This window comes from Saccopteryx leptura, chromosome 1 (genome assembly GCF_036850995.1).
Source record: "Saccopteryx leptura isolate mSacLep1 chromosome 1, mSacLep1_pri_phased_curated, whole genome shotgun sequence".
NCBI classification, from domain to species: Eukaryota; Metazoa; Chordata; class Mammalia; order Chiroptera; family Emballonuridae; genus Saccopteryx; species Saccopteryx leptura.
Genome location: NC_089503.1, coordinates 391107443 through 391126486, shown reverse-complemented (window position 1 = coordinate 391126486; position 19044 = coordinate 391107443). Strand labels below are relative to the sequence as shown.

Genomic DNA, 19044 nt, shown 5'->3' with positions numbered 1-19044 from the left:
AGGCTGAGGTTGCCGGTTCGAAACCCTGGACTTGCCCGGTCAAGGCACATATGGGAGTTGATGCTTCCTGCTCTGCCCTCCTTCTTTCTCTCTCTCTTCCTCTCTCCCTTCTCTAAAATGAATAAACAAAATCTTTTTTTAAAAAAAAGAAAGAAAGTAATGAGGGTTCAGGCCTTGGCAGGTTGGCCCTGGCTGGTTGGCTCAGTGGTAGAGCATTGGCCCAGCATATAAAAGTCCCAGGTTTGATTCCCGGTCAGGACACACAGGAGAAGCAACCATCTGCTTCTCTACCACTCCACTCCCTCTCCCTCACTTTCTCTTTTTCCCCTCCCACAGCCATGACTTGAATGATTCCAGCAAGTTGGCTCCGGGCGCTGAGGATGGCTCCATGGCCTCCGCCTCAGGTGCTGAAATAGCTCAGTTGCCAAACAACAGAGCACTACCCCAGATGAGCAGAGCATTGCCCTGTAAGGAGCTTGCCTGTCTCTCTGCCTCCTGGCCTCCCCGCCTCTCACTTAATAATAAAAAGAATAATGAGGGTTCAACGATGGAGTGGACAGAGCATCTGAAGAGCCAAGGGCTTGGGGCTGTGGGTACGGGGATGTCAGGGAGGCTGTGGGAACAGCGCCGTGGCGCGGGAATAAGGTGGGACAAGACAGAACGCAGACTGAGGAGGCAGAGAAAGAGACTGAGCTCAGACCTTAGTCCAGGCGCTGTCCGTGGTGCTGAGGGTGCCGCCGTGAACAAAACAAGGTCCCTGCCCTTGTGGTACTGGGGGGAGGGAGGCGGCCGGAAAGAGGGGCGGAGCGAAAGGAGACCGCACGCCCCAGACAGCGAACTTGGGCAGGTGCTGGAAACAGAACCACAGAACCACAGAACCGGGACAGGGAGAAACAGAGAGTCATACAGAATATTCATTAGCTTTCCAGCTGTGCCCTTAAACATGCTGATTCATCAAAATACGTGTAAAGAGGGGATCAGGTTATTTTCTGGTTAGTTTTATTTATTTTATTTTTTTGTATTTTTCCAAAGTGAGAAGCAAGGAGGCAGACAGACTGACTCCCGCATGCGCCCGACCGGGATCCACCCGGCATGCCCACCAGGGAGTGATGCTCTGCCCATCTGGGCCGTTGCTCTGTTGCAACTGGAGCCATTCTAGCACCTGAGGCAGAGGCCACAGAGCCATCCTCAGTGCCTGGGCCAACTTTGCTCCAATGGAGCCTTGGCTGCGGGAGGGGAAGAGAGAGACAGAGAGGAAGGAGAGGGGGAGGGGTGGAGAAGCAGATGGACACTTCTCCTGTGTGCCCTGGCCGGGAATCGAATCTGGGACTTCCACACGCCAGGCTGCCGCTCTACCACTGAGCCAACTGGCCAGGGCTTAGTTTTATTTTTAAAGAACGTCATCGGACAGGGATTGGGACCGAGGTGGGTCTGCTCCATTCTGGGACGATCTGGAACGTGTACACCACTCGCTGCTAAGTGTCCACGGTCAGGGAGGACGGAACCTCGTGATTCAGTAGCTGGCTGTAAGTGGCTCAAATCCTTTGACCTGCTCTAATGATTTTGTCTCCGTTTCCCTTACTCCACTTGTCAGGGAACCTCCCTGGCTTCTTCCCCTCCTGCCTCACCGCGACCACCTCCTGGGCCTCATGTTTCCCTCCGGCTGCAGCTGCCGAATCAATCCGCCCCGGTCAGATCCAGGACAACTCTGTAACCAGCTCTCCACCTGACCCGGTGAGACCACGAGCCTCCGGCCCCAAACACCTGGGCTTTCGTCTTTGGCAAAGGATGGGGCCAGCGAGAGCGCGTCTGGAAGTTTCTAGAGAGACTTGGGGGTGGACAACACTCACGTCCGTTTGCACCCAGAAGCCAAGACACTGGGAAAAGGCAGATTCAATAACTGCTCGTGTCTTATTGGTGATCGATCAGCACGGGGTGGGGGGCAGAGAAAAGTGGAGGTGGTCCTGGGAGTGCACTTGGAGTCTTGACTCAGCTCACACTGAGAGGAGGGGGCGGGACCCCTTCTCTAAGGTCCAGCTCTGGGCTTCCCCCTGTCGTTCTCCTAACCCCATTGCGACCCGGGGTTTTGAGGGTCGGGGAAGCCCGCCGGGGTGTTCCAGGAAGAGCCAGGAGGATGGAGAACTCGTGGGGAGGTGATTATTAATGCCTGGGTGTGGATGAATATTCCCCCAGCCGGCACCTGGATGCCGATGACCATTCTCCCAGCAGCCTCTTGGGTACCAATTAGCATTTCCCCAGCTGGCACTTGGGTATTGATTATCGATACCCCAGCCTCCCACAGCGTGGGGCATCGGCCTGGTTCCCCATCCAGTCCCAGGACCTCCACCTGCCCAGGACACGCTGGGACTCAGGATCCCCCCGGGGGTGACCTGGCAGAGGTGGCTGTGGAAACCTGCTGCTGAGAGACCAGGGTGGGCGTCGGGCGAGGACTTCTCCCTGGGCTCCTGGCACGTGGGCACGGGGTGGCCGTCCAGACTCAGAGTCCGGGAGGGGGCGTGAAGCCTCAGGGGAGGACCCCCCAGGATCCGGCAGGCCCAGGACCACCCCTCAGAGGGAGAGCCACAGTCCTGGAAGGGAAAGACCCATCCTAGGCCAGCGCTTCCCCCACGTGGTCCTCCACAGCAGCCGTGATCTGCCAGGGACCCTCAGAGTGCCACGGACCCACAGAGGGCAGCCCCCCGAACCCCCTGGCCGGGAGCCATCTGATGGAAAAGCCTTGGCCTCAGCAGAACCCTTGCTAAGTCCTCGGCCCCACGGTCGGGATCGGGCTGAGGATGTTTGGGGTTGGAGGAGCCAGTCCAGGAAGGGTGTCCAAGCAGAAGCAAGTTGGTCCCCAAGTCTTGGGGAACTTTCTCCTCCGCTACACTGATGCTCCCGGCAAAGAGGCCTTGGGGAAAAGGGGAGACAGCCAGGGACCCCACGCCCTCCTCCACTGACTCCCTGGCTCCCTTACCCGAGTCCTCAGTCCCCAGACCCGATTCTTACCTCCCCAGGGACCCCACGCCCAGGGACCCCACGCCCTCCTCCACTGACTCCCTGGCTCCCTTAGCCCTGAGTCTCTCAGTCCCCAGACCCGATTCTTACCTCCCCAGGGACCCCACGCCCTCCTCCACTGACTCCCTTCTTACCTCCCCAGGGACCCCACGCCCTCCTCCACTGACTCCCTCCCTGACCCCTGAGTCCTCAGTCCCCCAGACCCGATTCTTACCCCCCCAGGGACCCCACGCCCTCCTCCACTGACTCCCTGGCTCCCTGACCCCTGAGTCCCTCAGTCCCCCAGACCCGATTCTTACCTCCCCAGGGACCCCACGCCCCCCTCCACTGACTCCCTGGCTCCCTGACCCCTGAGTCCCTCAGTCCCCAGACCCGATTCTTACCCTCCCCAGGGACCCCGGTGTGCACCGTCCCGCCCTTGCCCCAGCCTTCACCCCAGTTCCCCCGGGGCCCCCAGTCCCCTCCAGCTCTAGGGCTGGGCACAGGCTCCGTGCCCGAGAGAGGAGGCAGACCAGGAGCCCCCAGACCCCTCCAGCTCTAGGGCTGGGCACAGGCTCCGTGCCCGAGAGAGGAGGCAGACCAGGAGCCCCCAGTCCCCTGCAGCTCTAGGGCTGGGCACAGGCTCCGTGCCCGAGAGAGGAGGCAGACCAGGAGCCCCCAGTCCCCTGCAGCTCTAGGGCTGGGCACAGGCTCCGTGCCCGAGAGAGGAGGCAGACCAGGAGCCCCCAGTCCCCTGCAGCTCTAGGGCTGGGCACAGGCTCCGTGCCCGAGAGAGGAGGCAGACCAGGAGCCCCCAGTCCCCTGCAGCTCTAGGGCTGGGCACAGGCTCCGTGCCCGAGAGAGGAGGGCAGACCAGGAGCCCCCAGTCCCCTCCAGCTCTAGGGCTGGGCACAGGCTCCGTGCCCGAGAGAGGAGGCAGACCAGGAGCCCCCAGTCCCCTGCAGCTCTAGGGCTGGGCACAGGCTCCGTGCCCGAGAGAGGAGGCAGACCAGGAGCCCCCAGTCCCCTCCAGCTCTAGGGCTGGGCACAGGCTCCGTGCCCGAGAGAGGAGGCAGACCAGGAGCCCCCAGTCCCCTCCAGCTCTAGGGCTGGGCACAGGCTCCGTGCCCGAGAGAGGAGGCAGACCAGGAGCCCCCAGTCCCCTGCAGCTCTAGGGCTGGGCACAGGCTCCGTGCCCGAGAGAGGAGGCAGACCAGGAGCCCCCAGTCCCCTGCAGCTCTAGGGCTGGGCACAGGCTCCGTGCCCGAGAGAGGAGGCAGACCAGGAGCCCCCAGTCCCCTGCAGCTCTAGGGCTGGGCACAGGCTCCGTGCCCGAGAGAGGAGGCAGACCAGGAGCCCCCAGTCCCCTGCAGCTCTAGGGCTGGGCACAGGCTCCGTGCCCGGGAGAGGAGGGCAGACCAGGAGCCCCCAGTCCCCTGCAGCTCTAGGGCTGGGCACAGGCTCCGTGCCCGAGAGAGGAGGCAGACCAGGAGCCCCCAGTCCCCTGCAGCTCTAGGGCTGGGCACAGGCTCCGTGCCCGAGAGAGGAGGCAGACCAGGAGCCCCCAGTCCCCTGCAGCTCTAGGGCTGGGCACAGGCTCCGTGCCCGAGAGAGGAGGCAGACCAGGAGCCCCCAGTCCCCTGCAGCTCTAGGGCTGGGCACAGGCTCCGTGCCCGGGAGAGGAGGGCAGACCAGGAGCCCCCAGTCCCCTGCAGCTCTAGGGCTGGGCACAGGCTCCGTGCCCGAGAGAGGAGGCAGACCAGGAGCCCCCAGTCCCCTGCAGCTCTAGGGCTGGGCACAGGCTCCGTGCCCGAGAGAGGAGGCAGACCAGGAGCCCCCAGTCCCCTCCAGCTCTAGGGCTGGGCACAGGCTCCGTGCCCGGGAGAGGAGGGCAGACCAGGAGCCCCCAGTCCCCTGCAGCTCTAGGGCTGGGCACAGGCTCCGTGCCCGGGAGAGGAGGCAGACCAGGAGCCCCCAGTCCCCTGCAGCTCTAGGGCTGGGCACAGGCTCCGTGCCCGGGAGAGGAGGGCAGACCAGGAGCCCCCAGTCCCCTGCAGCTCTAGGGCTGGGCACAGGCTCCGTGCCCAAGAGAGGAGGCAGACCAGGAGCCCCCAGTCCCCTCCAGCTCTAGGGCTGGGCACAGGCTCCGTGCCCGAGAGAGGAGGCAGACCAGGAGCCCCCAGTCCCCTGCAGCTCTAGGGCTGGGCACAGGCTCCGTGCCCGGGAGAGGAGGCGGACCAGGAGCCCCCAGTCCCCTGCAGCTCTAGGGCTGGGCACAGGCTCCGTGCCCGGGAGAGGAGGGCAGACCAGGAGCCCCCACTCCCCTGCAGCTCTAGGGCTGGGCACAGGCTCCGTGCCCGGGAGAGGAGGCGGACCAGGAGCCCCCAGTCCCCTGCAGCTCTAGGGCTGGGCACAGGCTCCGTGCCCGAGAGAGGAGGCGGACCAGGAGCCCCCAGTCCCCTGCAGCTCTAGGGCTGGGCACAGGCTCCGTGCCCGGGAGAGGAGGCGGACCAGGAGCCCCCAGTCCCCTGCAGCTCTAGGGCTGGGCACAGGCTCCGTGCCCGGGAGAGGAGGCGGACCAGGAGCCCCCAGTCCCCTGCAGCTCTAGGGCTGGGCACAGGCTCCGTGCCCGGGAGAGGAGGCGGACCAGGAGCCCCCAGTCCCCTGCAGCTCTAGGGCTGGGCACAGGCTCCGTGCCCGGGAGAGGAGGCGGACCAGGAGCCCCCAGTCCCCTGCAGCTCTAAGGCTGGGCACAGGCTCCGTGCCCGGGAGAGGAGGCGGACCAGGAGCCCCCAGTCCCCTGCAGCTCTAGGGCTGGGAACAGGCTCCGTGCCCGGGAGAGGAGGCAGACCAGGAGCCCCCAGTCCCCTGCAGCTCTAGGGCTGGGCACAGGCTCCGTGCCCGGGAGAGGAGGCGGACCAGGAGCCCCCAGTCCCCTGCAGCTCTAGGGCTGGGCACAGGCTCCGTGCCCGAGAGAGGAGGCGGACCAGGAGCCCCCAGTCCCCTGCAGCTCTAGGGCTGGGCACAGGCTCCGTGCCCGAGAGAGGAGGCAGACCAGGAGCCCCCAGTCCCCTGCAGCTCTAGGGCTGGGCACAGGCTCCGTGCCCGAGAGAGGAGGCAGACCAGGAGCCCCCAGTCCCCTGCAGCTCTAGGGCTGGGCACAGGCTCCGTGCCCGAGAGAGGAGGCAGACCAGGAGCCCCCAGTCCCCTGCAGCTCTAGGGCTGGGCACAGGCTCCGTGCCCGAGAGAGGAGGCAGACCAGGAGCCCCCAGTCCCCTCCAGCTCTAGGGCTGGGCACAGGCTCCGTGCCCGAGAGAGGAGGCAGACCAGGAGCCCCCAGTCCCCTGCAGCTCTAGGGCTGGGCACAGGCTCCGTGCCCGGGAGAGGAGGCAGACCAGGAGCCCCCAGTCCCCTGCAGCTCTAGGGCTGGGCACAGGCTCCGTGCCCGAGAGAGGAGGCAGACCAGGAGCCCCGTCCCCTGCAGCTCTAGGGCTGGGCACAGGCTCCGTGCCCGAGAGAGGAGGCAGACCAGGAGCCCCCAGTCCCCTCCAGCTCTAGGGCTGGGCACAGGCTCCGTGCCCGGGAGAGGAGGGCAGACCAGGAGCCCCCAGTCCCCTGCAGCTCTAGGGCTGGGCACAGGCTCCGTGCCCGGGAGAGGAGGCAGACCAGGAGCCCCCAGTCCCCTGCAGCTCTAGGGCTGGGCACAGGCTCCGTGCCCGGGAGAGGAGGCGGACCAGGAGCCCCCAGTCCCCTGCAGCTCTAGGGCTGGGCACAGGCTCCGTGCCCGGGAGAGGAGGGCAGACCAGGAGCCCCCAGTCCCCTGCAGCTCTAGGGCTGGGCACAGGCTCCGTGCCCAAGAGAGGAGGCAGACCAGGAGCCCCCAGTCCCCTCCAGCTCTAGGGCTGGGCACAGGCTCCGTGCCCGAGAGAGGAGGCAGACCAGGAGCCCCCAGTCCCCTGCAGCTCTAGGGCTGGGCACAGGCTCCGTGCCCGGGAGAGGAGGCGGACCAGGAGCCCCCAGTCCCCTGCAGCTCTAGGGCTGGGCACAGGCTCCGTGCCCGGGAGAGGAGGGCAGACCAGGAGCCCCCACTCCCCTGCAGCTCTAGGGCTGGGCACAGGCTCCGTGCCCGAGAGAGGAGGCAGACCAGGAGCCCCCAGTCCCCTCCAGCTCTAGGGCTGGGCACAGGCTCCGTGCCCGAGAGAGGAGGCAGACCAGGAGCCCCCAGTCCCCTGCAGCTCTAGGGCTGGGCACAGGCTCCGTGCCCGGGAGAGGTGGCAGAGAAGGAGCCCCCAGTCCCCTGCAGCTCTAGGGCTGGGCACAGGCTCCGTGCCCGGGAGAGGAGGCAGACCAGGAGCCCCCAGTCCCCTGCAGCTCTAGGGCTGGGCACAGGCTCCGTGCCCGAGAGAGGAGGCGGACCAGGAGCCCCCAGTCCCCTGCAGCTCTAGGGCTGGGCACAGGCTCCGTGCCCGGGAGAGGAGGCGGACCAGGAGCCCCCAGTCCCCTGCAGCTCTAGGGCTGGGCACAGGCTCCGTGCCCGGGAGAGGAGGCGGACCAGGAGCCCCCAGTCCCCTGCAGCTCTAGGGCTGGGCACAGGCTCCGTGCCCGGGAGAGGAGGCGGACCAGGAGCCCCCAGTCCCCTGCAGCTCTAGGGCTGGGCACAGGCTCCGTGCCCGGGAGAGGAGGCGGACCAGGAGCCCCCAGTCCCCTGCAGCTCTAGGGCTGGGCACAGGCTCCGTGCCCGGGAGAGGAGGCGGACCAGGAGCCCCCAGTCCCCTGCAGCTCTAGGGCTGGGCACAGGCTCCGTGCCCGGGAGAGGAGGCGGACCAGGAGCCCCCAGTCCCCTGCAGCTCTAGGGCTGGGCACAGGCTCCGTGCCCGGGAGAGGAGGCGGACCAGGAGCCCCCAGTCCCCTGCAGCTCAAGGGCTGGGCACAGGCTCCGTGCCCGGGAGAGGAGGGCAGACCAGGAGCCCCCAGTCCCCTGCAGCTCTAGGGCTGGGCACAGGCTCCGTGCCCGGGAGAGGAGGGCAGACCAGGAGCCCCCAGTCCCCTGCAGCTCTAGGGCTGGGCACAGGCTCCGTGCCCGGGAGAGGAGGCGGACCAGGAGCCCCCAGTCCCCTGCAGCTCTAGGGCTGGGCACAGGCTCCGTGCCCGGGAGAGGAGGCGGACCAGGAGCCCCCAGTCCCTTGCAGCTCTAGGGCTGGGCACAGGCTCCGTGCCCGGGAGAGGAGGCAGACCAGGAGCCCCCAGTCCCCTCCAGCTCTAGGGCTGGGCACAGGCTCCGTGCCCGGGAGAGGAGGCAGACCAGGAGCCCCCAGTCCCCTGCAGCTCTAGGGCTGGGCACAGGCTCCGTGCCCGGGAGAGGAGGGCAGACCAGGAGCCCCCAGTCCCCTGCAGCTCTAGGGCTGGGCACAGGCTCCGTGCCCGGGAGAGGAGGGCAGACCAGGAGCCCCCAGTCCCCTGCAGCTCTAGGGCTGGGCACAGGCTCCGTGCCCGGGAGAGGAGGCGGACCAGGAGCCCCCAGTCCCCTGCAGCTCTAGGGCTGGGCACAGGCTCCGTGCCCGGGAGAGGAGGCAGACCAGGAGCCCCCAGTCCCTTGCAGCTCTAGGGCTGGGCACAGGCTCCGTGCCCGGGAGAGGAGGCAGACCAGGAGCCCCCAGTCCCCTCCAGCTCTAGGGCTGGGCACAGGCTCCGTGCCCGAGAGAGGAGGCAGACCAGGAGCCCCCAGTCCCCTGCAGCTCTAGGGCTGGGCACAGGCTCCGTGCCCGGGAGAGGTGGCAGAGAAGGAGCCCCCAGTCCCCTGCAGCTCTAGGGCTGGGCACAGGCTCCGTGCCCGGGAGAGGAGGCGGACCAGGAGCCCCCAGTCCCCTGCAGCTCTAGGGCTGGGCACAGGCTCCGTGCCCGAGAGAGGAGGCGGACCAGGAGCCCCCAGTCCCCTGCAGCTCTAGGGCTGGGCACAGGCTCCGTGCCCGGGAGAGGAGGCGGACCAGGAGCCCCCAGTCCCCTGCAGCTCTAGGGCTGGGCACAGGCTCCGTGCCCGGGAGAGGAGGCGGACCAGGAGCCCCCAGTCCCCTGCAGCTCTAGGGCTGGGCACAGGCTCCGTGCCCGGGAGAGGAGGCGGACCAGGAGCCCCCAGTCCCCTGCAGCTCTAGGGCTGGGCACAGGCTCCGTGCCCGGGAGAGGAGGCAGACCAGGAGCCCCCAGTCCCCTGCAGCTCTAGGGCTGGGCACAGGCTCCGTGCCCGGGAGAGGAGGCGGACCAGGAGCCCCCAGTCCCCTGCAGCTCTAGGGCTGGGCACAGGCTCCGTGCCCGGGAGAGGAGGCGGACCAGGAGCCCCCAGTCCCCTGCAGCTCTAGGGCTGGGCACAGGCTCCGTGCCCGGGAGAGGAGGCGGACCAGGAGCCCCCAGTCCCCTGCAGCTCTAGGGCTGGGCACAGGCTCCGTGCCCGGGAGAGGAGGGCAGACCAGGAGCCCCCAGTCCCCTGCAGCTCTAGGGCTGGGCACAGGCTCCGTGCCCGGGAGAGGAGGGCAGACCAGGAGCCCCCAGTCCCCTGCAGCTCTAGGGCTGGGCACAGGCTCCGTGCCCGGGAGAGGAGGCGGACCAGGAGCCCCCAGTCCCCTGCAGCTCTAGGGCTGGGCACAGGCTCCGTGCCCGGGAGAGGAGGCAGACCAGGAGCCCCCAGTCCCTTGCAGCTCTAGGGCTGGGCACAGGCTCCGTGCCCGAGAGAGGAGGCAGACCAGGAGCCCCCAGACCCCTCCAGCTCTAGGGCTGGGCACAGGCTCCGTGCCCGAGAGAGGAGGCAGACCAGGAGCAGGTGCAGAGGAGCTGGCACCCTGCCACGCAGCCCTGCATGTGCCCAGCTCCATCCAGCCCCTCGCGGGGCCCCCAGACAGCCAGGCCTTTATCCTGTTAGGGGGCCGGGGCTGCAGGAACGGGCTGGGCCAGTGGCTGTGCAGACAGCGAATCTCCACGTTCCGTCCTCATTCCTCGCGTGATCTGTGCCGACAGGTGCCGCCGGCATGTTCCAGGGCGGCCGGATGTCCCGCCCGGCTCCTCCCCGCCCCTGCCTGGCCCGGGCGTCCAGGCTCACGGCTCACCCCGGCTCACCCCGGTAGCCAGCCCCGTCCTCCCCAGCTCCCTGCCGAATGCACAGGGACCTCAGGCCTTAGAGTCCCGGCCTTTCCGTTGCCTTCTCGCAATAGAGACCCTCGGTTCTCGGTTCTCGTCTCTTTCTCTGCGGGACCGGGTCTTCTCTCCCAGCACCCCTCTCTCCTGCGTCTCCTGGCTCCTCTGCCTTCACCCCAGCCTGCGGGGAGCTCTGAGTGCAGAAGAGGCCTCCCTCTGAGGGGCTGTCCCAGAGGAGAGCCTGCAGCTAGGGAGACAGATCTGGTTCCCGTCCTGAGGAGATGACGGTGGGTAACTTCCTATTGCTGCTGTAACAAAGAACCACAAACTCCACGCCTTGCAGCAGGGGTCTCAAACTTGCGGCTCGCGGGCCGCATGCGGCCCGCCGAACAATTTTGTGCGGCCCACAGACTAATCCATGAAGTTCAAAATATTTTGGATAAAATTAAGTAAGCCTAGGGGCCTACTTGTATTTTTCATTTCTCTAGCATCCTAGCTAGATATTAGCTTAGTTAACAGCAGTTGTGATGCGAACTACAGTTTCTGGTCATTTTGTGACACTGAGTAAACTGCATGTACGATTGTGCTTGTTGTACTGATTTTTTTTTGTTTTCAACTGCAGTGAGAAAAGTATTGCATAACAGTTGCCTTTTGTAGATCTAGTGCGGCCCGCCGAACGGCTGTGATCTTGCTCTGCGGCCCACATGCTGAGTTGAGTTTGAGACCCCTCCCTGCCTTGCAGCAACTCAGTTTATTGTCTGACGGTTTTGAAGATCAGAAGTCTGGCCCTGGCCGGTTGGCGCAGTGGTAGAGTGTTGTTGACCCAGTGTGTGGAAGTCCCGGGTTCGATTCCCAGTCAGGGCACAGAGGAGAAGCGCCCATCTGCTTCTCCACCTTCCCCCTCTCCTTTCTCTCTCTCTCTCTCTCTCTCTCTCTCTCTCTTCCTGAGCAATGGAGCAGTGGCCCCCGATGGGCAGAGCATTGTGCTGTAGGGGACTTGCAGGATGGATCCCGGGCTGTTTCTGCCTCCTCTCACTTAATATTAATTTAAAAAAGAAAGAAGTCTGACTCGGGTCTTGTTGGGTTAAAATCGAGGCAGCACAGAGCCGCTCCCTCCTGGAGGCTCCAGGCAGAGTCCACTGGCTGGTGTGGTCCCGCTCCGAGAGGCCGCCTGCTGCCCTCGGCCCACGGCCCCTTCGTCCTCGTCCTCCTTCAGTGACAGAGCAGCAGGACCTTCTCACATTACGTCGCTCTGCTCTCCTCCGCCTCTTCCCTCTGCTACATGTAGTGACCCCTGTGGTGACACTGGGCCCACCCACGTCACCCGGGGAACTAACAACCTCAGTGCCCTGTGCAACCTCCATTTCCTTCGCTGTGTTACTTATACAGTCACGGCTTCCAGGGCTTAGGATGTGGCTATCCTTGGGGCCGAGGACCCTTCTGCCCACCACAGAACACGAGAAGTGCTGAGAGGGAGCAGTCGTGGCCAGCGAACAGAGAGGGGGCATCTGAACGCTGCTGTCAAGCGACTACGAGTCCGTCATTGTTCAGGCTGGGTGAGGGGGGCGCAGGGGTTCATTAACGATTCTGTCTGCTCTTAAATACACTCAAAATTTTTATAACAAAAAGTTTATTTTCTTTTAACTTTATTCATTTTAGAGAGAAGAGAGAGAGGAAGAGAGGAGCAGGAAGCATCAACTCCCATATGTGCCTGGACCAGGCAAGCCCGGGGTTTTGAACCGGCGACCTCAGTGCTCCAGGTGGACGCTTTATCCACTGCACCACCACGGGTCAGGCTGCAAGTGCTTTTGGCCTGGACCAGCAAACACTAGAGCAATCCTGGCATCAGAGGCAGCACCCCTGCAGGGTGATGCTCTTCCTATCTGGGGCTGCCGCTCTGTTGCTTGGCAACACGTGAGGGAAGTCCATGGAACCATCCTCAGTGCCCGGGGCCAACTTGCTGGAACTATTCAAGCCATGGCTGAGGGAGAGGGGGAGAGAGTGAGAGAGAAGGGGGAGGGGTGGAGAAGCAGCAGATGGTCACTTCTTCTGCGTACCCTGACCAGGAATCGAACCCAGATCTTCCACATGCTGGGCTGAGCCTCTACCACTGAGCCAACCAGCCAGGACCGTTTTTGTTTTTAAAGATTTTATTTTATTGATTTTACAGAGGCGGAGGGTGGGAGTAAGAAGTATCAACTCATAGTGGTTTCGCTTTAGTTGTTCATTGATTGCTTGTTGACCGGGCAAACCCCGGGTTTCGAACCAGTGACCTCAAAGTTCCAGATTGGCGCTTTATCTACTGCGCCACCACAGTTCACAGACGCAGGGCTGGTTTGGAGCCCTCTCCCATCTTCAGGCAATGCTGCAGGTTGGCTCCGGTGCTTCAGATAATTGCTGATCAATGTAACAAATTTCTGCTGCTTTGAGACCTAAAATTGCAACAATCATCCTAAACTCAAGACCGGCAGACACCATCCCAACAGGAGGGGAAGGTTTAAATTTTAGGGCGAGCTGACTTCCTCTGCAGCCAAGCAGAGGCGGGAGATGGGGGCCTGCGCTCTGGGGCGAGCACTCCCCCTCTGCCTTCCTGGGATAGGAGAACTTCCCGGGCCTCCTCGTCCATCTCCCGGCCCATCTCCAGGACACTGTCACACGGCCCTGGCGACGGTCTCCACCTGCTCTCACCGCCCACGGAGGCCCCTCCCCCCGCCCCGCCCCGCCCCGTGGAGCTCCGCGCTCTCACCGCCCACGGAGGCCCCTCCCTCCGCCCCGCCCCGCCCCGTGGAGCTCCGTGCTCTCACCGCCCACGGAGGCCCCTCCCTCCGCCCCGCCCCGCCCCGTGGAGCTCCGTGCTCTCACCGCCCACAGAGGCCCCTCCCTCCGCCCCGCCCCGCCCCGTGGAGCTCCGTGCTCTCACCGCCCACGGAGGCCCCTCCCTCTTCCCCGCCCCGCCCCGTGGAGCTCCGTGCTCTCACCGCCCACGGAGGCCCCTCCCTCCGCCCCGCCCCGCCCCGTGCCCCGCCCCACCCCGTGGAGCTCCGTGCTCTCACCGCCCACGGAGGCCCCTCCCTCCGCCCCGCCCCGTGGAGCTCCGTGCTCTCACCGCCCACGGAGGCCCCTCCCCCCGCCCCGCCCCGCCCCGTGGAGCTCCGTGCTCTCACCGCCCACGGAGGCCCCTCCCTCCGCCCCGCCCCGTGGAGCTCCGTGCTCTCACCGCCCACGGAGGCCCCTCCCTCCGCCCCGCCCCGTGGAGCTCCGTGCTCTCACCTCTGGCCGCTCTCAGGCAGAGGCAGGCGGCAGGTATGTGGAGGGGAGGGGCGCTGGCTGTGCCTCCCAGGGGCTGGGACACGCTCGTGGGGCCCCTGAGTCACCGCGCTGGCTGCACGCCTGCCTGCCGTGCTCTCACCCTGGCTGCCTGGCACTCCGTCAGCCCCCCAGCTCCCAGAGCAACGCCCTCCGGGGCTCCCACTCAGGCACCAGGAATCCGGGCTGGGCTGTTGTGTCCTGGCTTTCCCAAGCTTCCAGCTGTCCCAGCACCCGGGACATGGGCGCTCAGGACTCTTCAAGGGGACGGTGTCTAGAAGGCCAGGCAGACTAATGGCGGAGGGAGAGGAGCGTGGGTGGGTGGGTGGGGGAGGGGAGGGCCCAGGGGTGCCGGGAGGGAGGAGAGAACGGACTTCCTGGGTGGGCAGAGACGTGGGAAGGGTGGCTGGGAGACCAAACACCCTCTGCAACAAACAGGCATTGTGTTCCTCCTCTGTGGGAGGAGCCGTGGGTGTAAGAGTGATACTGGGACAACTTGTGAATGGAAATGGGGGACAGGGGACCTCCGGAGGCATAGGAGAGCACCGCCCAGGACTCCAGGGCGGCAGAGAGTCAGCCTCTAGTTCACACCGGCTATTGAGACATCTGTCCAGGATCCAGAGAGAAGGGGCCCACCCCGCCCGGGGCTCCTGGGAGGCCCTGCAGGCTCCTCACACAGGGGCGTCTGGACGTCAGGGGAAGCAGCACCCGGGAAGGGCACTGAGGCGGGTGGAGACCTTGGGACTCGCTGCGGGAGTGGGGAGCCCCCCGGTGGAGGGAGGGTGGGCGTAGAATGGCCGGCAGGGTGAGAACCTAGTGGCAGAGCCCGCTGGTCCACCAGACGGCGGAGGAAGGTCAGCGACAAGTGCTCACTGTTTTCAAACAATGGTTAGCGTGTGCTTTCTTTATTCAAGGGAAGGAGTAGAAGGTGACTTGTCCAGGCGTCAGGTTACTCTGGGACATTTCAGGGGTTCCCCAGTCAAGAGTCCGGGTGGGCGGGGCTGGCCAGTGGACTGTTGCTGCGTCTCAAAGACCCGGCAGAGGGGGTTTCAGGGAGTGGTTCTGAGGCCGGGAGGCACTACTACCGGAGGCTGGACTCTACGCAGCAGGAGAGAACGAGGGGAGGGAGGGAGGAGGTGCCCATGGTCTGGGGACATGAAGGAAGAAGACTGGGGAGGGAGGTGCCCCACACTGGGCAGTGGAGGGAGCAGAGCAGCTCTCTGGGAAACTGACCTAACCTCACGCCTGGGCCCCTGGCCGCCTCCTGATGGGGAGGCCATGCGTGTGCGTGTGTGTGAGTGCGTGACACACAGGCACGTGGCAAAAGTGACTTAGGTACGATCAGGCGACTGTCCCTGGGACAGGAAGACTTTGGGGTCAGCTAACTGGGGCCCCAGGGGCTGCACTTGGGCCAGGACGTCCCGGAGGGAGCGGCAAGGCGTCCTCCCAGAGCTGCCGCCGCAGGGCTGGGCGCTCGCTGAGGGGTCCGGCTGGGGAGAGCCGCCGGGACCCCCGCTCAGTGTCGTGGAGGAGACAGAAGCGCAAGGGTCACCAGTGGGGGTGGACTTGCTGCCGCAGGGCTGACGGACGACTGTGCTGCTGGAGCCGGAACCGGAGCTGGAGCCGGAACCGGAGCTGGAGCCGGAACCGGAGCTGGGTGAGGAGCAGGGCCCCTGGGACACGCCGCCGCCACAGGGGTTGGGGCGTGGCCCGGAGCCGCCGGAAGCGCTGGAGCCGCTGTGGACTCCGGAGCCGGAGAGGGAGCAGGGCCCCTGCGAGCCTGCGGAGCCGACCCTGCAGGGCTGGACCCCGCCGGTGCCCACCGGCTGGAACACGATGATCGAGGAGCCCCCCGACGACGAGAGGACGCTGGCACTGGACGAGCCGTGGCTGGGGATGATGGGGTTGCTGGAGAAGTATTTGCCCTCAGAGATGGGGGGCCCCGCGGCAAAGGAGGGTGCCCCGGGGGAGCCCCGGATAGGGTTCTCTTTGGTGAAGTAGCCCACCGGGTAGATTTTGCCCCCGCTGTAAGTCATGCCGGGGGCCAGGTAACTGTTAGAAGAGCCGCCCACCACCTCGTAGCCGCCATAGGGCTTGTCCACGAAGGTGATGGGGGGGCAGGGCTTGCCGGGAACGGCGCCGTTGCTGCAGGGGGCGCCTGGGGCCGCGCCGGGGCCACCAGAGCCGTGCTGCTCCACCACCACCACCACCGGCCTCTGACCCCCCGACACGGAGTGGGAGCCGGAGATGTAGGAGGAGCCCGAGTGGGAGACGACGGGTCCCCCGCTGCAGGGAGAGTCGGGGACATCCGAACTACAGGGGCGCAGGTTAGAGTTGACCCTTTGGCCACCACTGCCGGAGATCCAGGAAGTCTGGGAAACAGAGGAGCTGGAGCTGGAGCTTCCTCCGGACTGGGAAGAGCTGATCACGTAGTGGGAAGAACCGTCACCCGTGGGTAGAGCTGAGCCAGACCCCGAGGCGTGGCTGCTCTGGGAGTACCCGGGTCCCGGCTTAAATAGCAGAGTTCCTGAGGAGCCGCCCTGGGCAACACTGGGGCCGCTGGGGCCACCGCTGGAGCCACTGGAAACACTGGAGCTGCTGGAGCCACTGGAAACACTGGAGCCGCTGGGTCGACTGGAGCTGCTGGAGCCACTGGGAACACTGGAGCCACTGGGATGACTGGAGCCACTGGAAACACTGGAGCTGCTGGAACCGCTGGAGCCACTGGAACCACTGGGATGACTGGAGCCACTGGAGCTGCTGGAACCACTGGAGCCACTGGGACGACTGGAGCCACTGGGAACACTGGAGCCACTGGAACCACTGGGATGACTGGAGCCACTGGAGCTGCTGGAACCACTGGAGCCACTGGGACGACTGGAGCCGCTGGAACCACTGGAACCACTGGAGCCACCAGAACTGGAAATGGAGCTGCTGGATCCGTCCTTCCCAGTGAGACAGGGGTCGCTGGGGGAGGTGATGCGCATGGGGTCCATACAGGGGTCTGAGAAGGTCCCGATGCTCTTAGCCAAGGTCCCTGGGGAGGGAAGTCGTGGTTAGTAGGGCCCGAGAGGCCTGGCTTCCTCCTCCTTTCAGGCCTGTCTCCATCCCTTGGCCCTTTGAGTTCTCCTGGGAGGGGCCCAGGGAGAGGCTGGGGTCTCTGCAGGGAAGTGAGACAGCAGAATGCAGGCAACCCTCCCCCCCCATTCTGGGAGGGTCAGGGAGGGGCCAAGATCTGCCAGAAAGTGGCTGGAAGGAGGACAGGGAGGGCCAAGTGGCAGGACAGACGTTCCACAGCCCCAGAGAGACAGTCGTCAGGGAGACTGACCCGAGAGGTGGGTGTGGGTCCCCAAGGAAGAAACCCCAGACAAGACCTCAGGACCCGGCGGGAGGGGAGGACACAGAGGAGACCATGGAGACCAAGAGAGGACACATGGTGTCGAGAGAGATGCTCAGACAAGAAGGCCCCGGGCAGAGGGCTGGAGAGGGCAGGGCCCCTAGGCCCTCAGGACGGTGACTGGTCAGCAGCTTCCCCGTGACAGGCCCGGCTGAGGTGAAGGATGGAAATTCTGCTTCCGACCTGGCGCTGCCCATGCAGGAAGGCTGGGTGGGGGCCCGGATGTGGGGCCCCCACGTTGCTTCAGAACCGGCTGGTACAGCCCAACAGGACACCGCACCCTGAGCCACCCGGCTGGCCTGGCCCAGCCCAGGGACACCGGATGGACCTCCTGCAAGGCTCCTGGTGCATCCTCTCCTCTCTCCCTGACCAGGCACCGCAGGAGCGCCTGCCCCCCTGCCCCCCCCACCCCGCCCCAACCAGGCTGCTCCCTCCTCTGCCCCCCGGGTGATGTCCAACCCCCAGACCCCTCCACGGGCTCACCTACCCCCCACCTCCTTCCTCCCCTGCCTGGGACCCCTCCCCCCAGCAGCACACTGCAAGTCAGGAGACCTCGCTGAGCTCATCTGTTCAGACAGGACAGGCCTGCCCCCTCCCCCGGGTCACTGTGAGCACCGAGTGTGACTCTGGGCGTGGAGTACCTTGAACCGAGCGGGACACATGTGACGTATCACAGCACCGCTCCTGGAGCCCCCCACCAACGGCAGGCCTCCCATCTGCGATGTCCCCAATCCCTCCTCCAAGAGCCATTCTCTGTGCATCTCCACACCAAACCCCAGCCCTGCTCACTGCCCCCTCAGCTGTCTTTCGCTCCCCCAACATCACACAGCTGCCGCCACCGCGGTCCCGCATGCACGGGTGGTCACCCGCGTGTCCGGCCAGCGGCGCAGCCTGGGGCTCTCACATTGGCTTTGCTTTCTGTTCCTGCCCTTGAGCGAGCTTCCTAGCCTCTGGGAGCCCCAGCGTCCTGAGGGCGGAGTGTGAATAACACAGCTCTTCCAGTTCTTCTAAAGGTGGAAAGTGCTGGAACAGGGCCCGGCACATGAAAGGGCTCCATCAGTGGCAGTCCATCTTCTAGGACTCAGAACGACAACTGACAGCTTCCACAGAACCCCCCAGATTTCCAGAACTCTGCCGCGTCTCTGATCTGAGACTCACAGGGAGACTGGAGCCCGGCGGCACCATTCACGGCACTTTAGAGTCTCAGAAGCTGAGGTTCAGAAAGTTTCAGTAACTGCCCCGGGGGACAGGACAGAGAGGAGCGCCAGGCAGCAGCGTTGGGCTGCAGAGCACGCCTTCCCCTTGCGGCTCTCCCCGCGTCTAGGCGCGCTGTTGCCCCCGGTGTCCCCTAGCGCAGCCCCCCCATACTTCCGGCCCTGGTGTCTGCACCCTGCTGTCCCATCCTCACCCAGCTCCCGGGCCCCGGCCTCCTACCTGGCAGGAGCAGGCCAGCCAGCAGCAGGGCCAGCAGCCCTCGCCCTCCCACACACCCGGGCCCGGGTGCCCGTGAGCAGCCCATCCTGGACTCCGTGGTCTTCTGATTGCCGGCAGCAGGTGGACACCCGGGCCTTTATGTCGGGGCTGGACATTCTCTGGGCAGGAGTCACGGGAGGGAGGGGAGGGACGGGAGGACAGTGCCCGGGGCAAGTTGGTGTGGCAGGAGGAGCATGTGTCTATTCAGCAGCCGAGGCGGCTGTGGCGCAGGTACCACGGGCCCTGACGTCTCCCTGTTGCCTAACCTGGAACCGGGCACGCTGCCCCGGCGGTGGCCACCCACTGTGGGCGGATCCTCTCACCAGGGACCCGGGCTGTTGCCTGCCCTCCCTGTGTTGACCTGTCCAACTCCCCAGCCTTTCAACCACGTGCAGACAGACGTGGGCAGTTTCAACTTTCCTTCAGCGCGCACGTGCACGTGCGCGTGCGCGTGTGCGCCGCCGGGTCCTCGCCCTGCCCACCCCCCACCCGATCGCCGGTTAACCAGGCTCCCGTAACCAGGCTCCCGTCCGTCTGCAGCCCCTGGGGGTCCACCACTCTCTTCCAGACATAGGGTGCGCCCCCCACCCCGTGCCCAGGCACCGTGCCTCCCTACGCCTGTCCCTGTGGGGTGTTCTATCAGTGAGAGCCCTTTCCTCCCAGAGACGGGGCCCTGCCTTCCAAAACCAGCTCCTTGACATCTATCTCCCTCTTGGGCCTCTGGGGGCAGCCTGAGGGGTGCTGGGGGGGGG

At 65.5% G+C, this 19044-nt stretch overlaps 2 protein-coding genes across 2 annotated transcripts; both read right to left on the bottom strand.

Moving 5' to 3' along the window:
• Positions 1-2062: 2062 nt before the first annotated feature.
• On the bottom strand, positions 2063-10493 carry C1H6orf15 (chromosome 1 C6orf15 homolog). The gene is given in 5 exon segments (XM_066360324.1): positions 2063-2147; positions 2149-2384; positions 2386-2567; positions 10099-10129; positions 10446-10493. Coding segments are annotated over 5 exon segments (582 nt in total).
• A 3798-nt stretch (positions 10494-14291) lies between these two features.
• On the bottom strand, positions 14292-18406 carry CDSN (corneodesmosin). The gene is made up of 2 exons (XM_066359905.1): positions 18254-18406; positions 14292-16459 (listed from the first exon to the last, which is right to left on the bottom strand). The coding sequence occupies exons 1-2, from the start codon at positions 18336-18338 to the stop codon at positions 14754-14756; spliced, it is 1791 nt and encodes a 596-aa protein (XP_066216002.1). The 5' UTR covers positions 18339-18406; the 3' UTR covers positions 14292-14753.
• Positions 18407-19044: the final 638 nt, after the last annotated feature.

What these genes read in the sequence shown, in the direction of transcription:
- CDSN (XM_066359905.1), bottom strand. Translation starts at nt 18,338, where the DNA reads ATGGGCTGCTCACGGGCACCCGGGCCCGGGTGTGTGGGAGGGCGAGGG. An exon ending in GGCTGGCCTGCTCCTGCCAG is followed by an intron (nt 16,460 to 18,253) that starts GTAGGAGGCCGG and finishes TTCCCTCCCCAG; the next exon opens with GGACCTTGGCTAAGAGCATC.